At 44.0% G+C, this 1,453-nt stretch overlaps 1 protein-coding gene across 1 annotated transcript in view; it reads left to right on the forward strand.

Annotated features, from left to right (window-relative positions):
* CFAP52 (cilia and flagella associated protein 52) overlaps positions 1-1,453 on the forward strand; it is a 70,554-nt gene that overhangs the window by 19,897 nt on the left and 49,204 nt on the right. The window contains exon 4 of the mRNA XM_011958645.1: positions 371-499. Within this exon, the coding sequence (XP_011814035.1) occupies positions 371-499 (129 nt within the window). The remainder of the gene's footprint in view (positions 1-370; positions 500-1,453) is intronic.

Here is a 1,453-nt window from a genome sequence, read left to right on the forward strand (position 1 = left end):
TTGAATCTAGGAGGCGGAGGTTGCAGTGAGCCGAGATCACACCATTGCACTCCAGCCTGGGCAAGAGCGAAACTCCATCTCAAAAACAAACAACAACAACAAAATCTTTTAATGTGTCACTGTTCTGTCTTCTAATAGGGAGACTCCTGTCTCTACAAAAACTGAAAAATTAGCCAGGTGTGGTGGTGTGTGCCTGTAGTCCCAGCTACTTGGGAGGTGTGGTTGAGATGTTGGGGTGGGGTAATTTCGTTGTTCGTTTTTAAGTAACCTATTGTGGTCTTTTCTTTCTAGAACCACTAAGATGGTTGTTTCTTATTTTGAAAGCCTGTTTTCCCTTTGACTTTTTTTTTGGTCCTTCTTGTTTCGGCAGTGTGGTGGTGTGGAGCATAGCCAAGAGAGATGCCATCTGCGGCAGCCCTGCAGCCGGCCTCAATGTTGGGAATGCCACCAGTGTAATCTTCTCCAGGTGCCGCGATGAGATGTTTGTGACTGCTGGAAAGTACGTGTCTGCCTTCGGAGTTTTCAGAACTCAAACAATGCTTTATTTTCTTGCACAGAAAACGTGGTCATTCTGATCTGGGGGAACGTGTCTTTAGTCCTGGATAAATACCTTACATCATAGTTTTTGTGATTTTGTACTCATTAAAAGTTCTCTTCGCTGGAAGTATTTTAACTACAGTTATTTTAAAATTCTGTGATTACTGATGAAAAGATTTTGCTTACCTGCTTAACTGTTCTCAGGTTCTTGTTTGTGATGGGATTATCTCCAATCCATGCCCACAGAAATAATTTGCACAATTGCACAGATTCAGCCACTGATTGATGTTTCTTTCCACCTGCTCTTGACTGGGGTCTCATAATCTGATAGTTTGCAAACGAATTCTGCCAGGAAGTTTCAGATGGTTAGACTGTTAGCCATATAAGATAATTACAGGCAGGATCAGCTTTAACCAGCTAATGGTGACCTAGTTCAAAGTTTGAACAGAGGCCAGTATCTGCCTAAGGGAGGGTATAAATTAATTTACAGATTCACTAATTAGCACCCTGTTTGGAGGGTTTTTTTTTTTGGGGCAGTGTTTTGCTGTGTCACCCAGGTTGGAGTGCAATGGCATGGTCTTAGCTCACCGCAACCTCCACCTAACAGGTTCAAGCAATTCTCCTGCCTCAGCTTCCCAAGTATCTGGGATAACAGGCACCCCATACCTGGCTAATTTTTGTATTTTTAGTAGAGACAGGGTTTCACCATGTTGGCCAGATTGGTCTCCAACTCCTGACCGCAGATGCCTGTTTGGAGTTTGAAGGGAAGGTTAAACAAGAATTTTAAAAATCCTTTTTTTGGGGGCCGGGTGTGGTGGCTCATGCTTGTAATCCCAGCACTTTGAGAGGCCAAGGTGGGCGGATCACGAGGTCAGGAGATCGAGACCATCCTGGCTAACACAGTGAAACCCCGTCT

This window comes from Colobus angolensis, unplaced genomic scaffold (assembly GCF_000951035.1).
Source record: "Colobus angolensis palliatus isolate OR3802 unplaced genomic scaffold, Cang.pa_1.0 Scaffold47, whole genome shotgun sequence".
Classification (NCBI taxonomy): Eukaryota; Metazoa; Chordata; class Mammalia; order Primates; family Cercopithecidae; genus Colobus; species Colobus angolensis.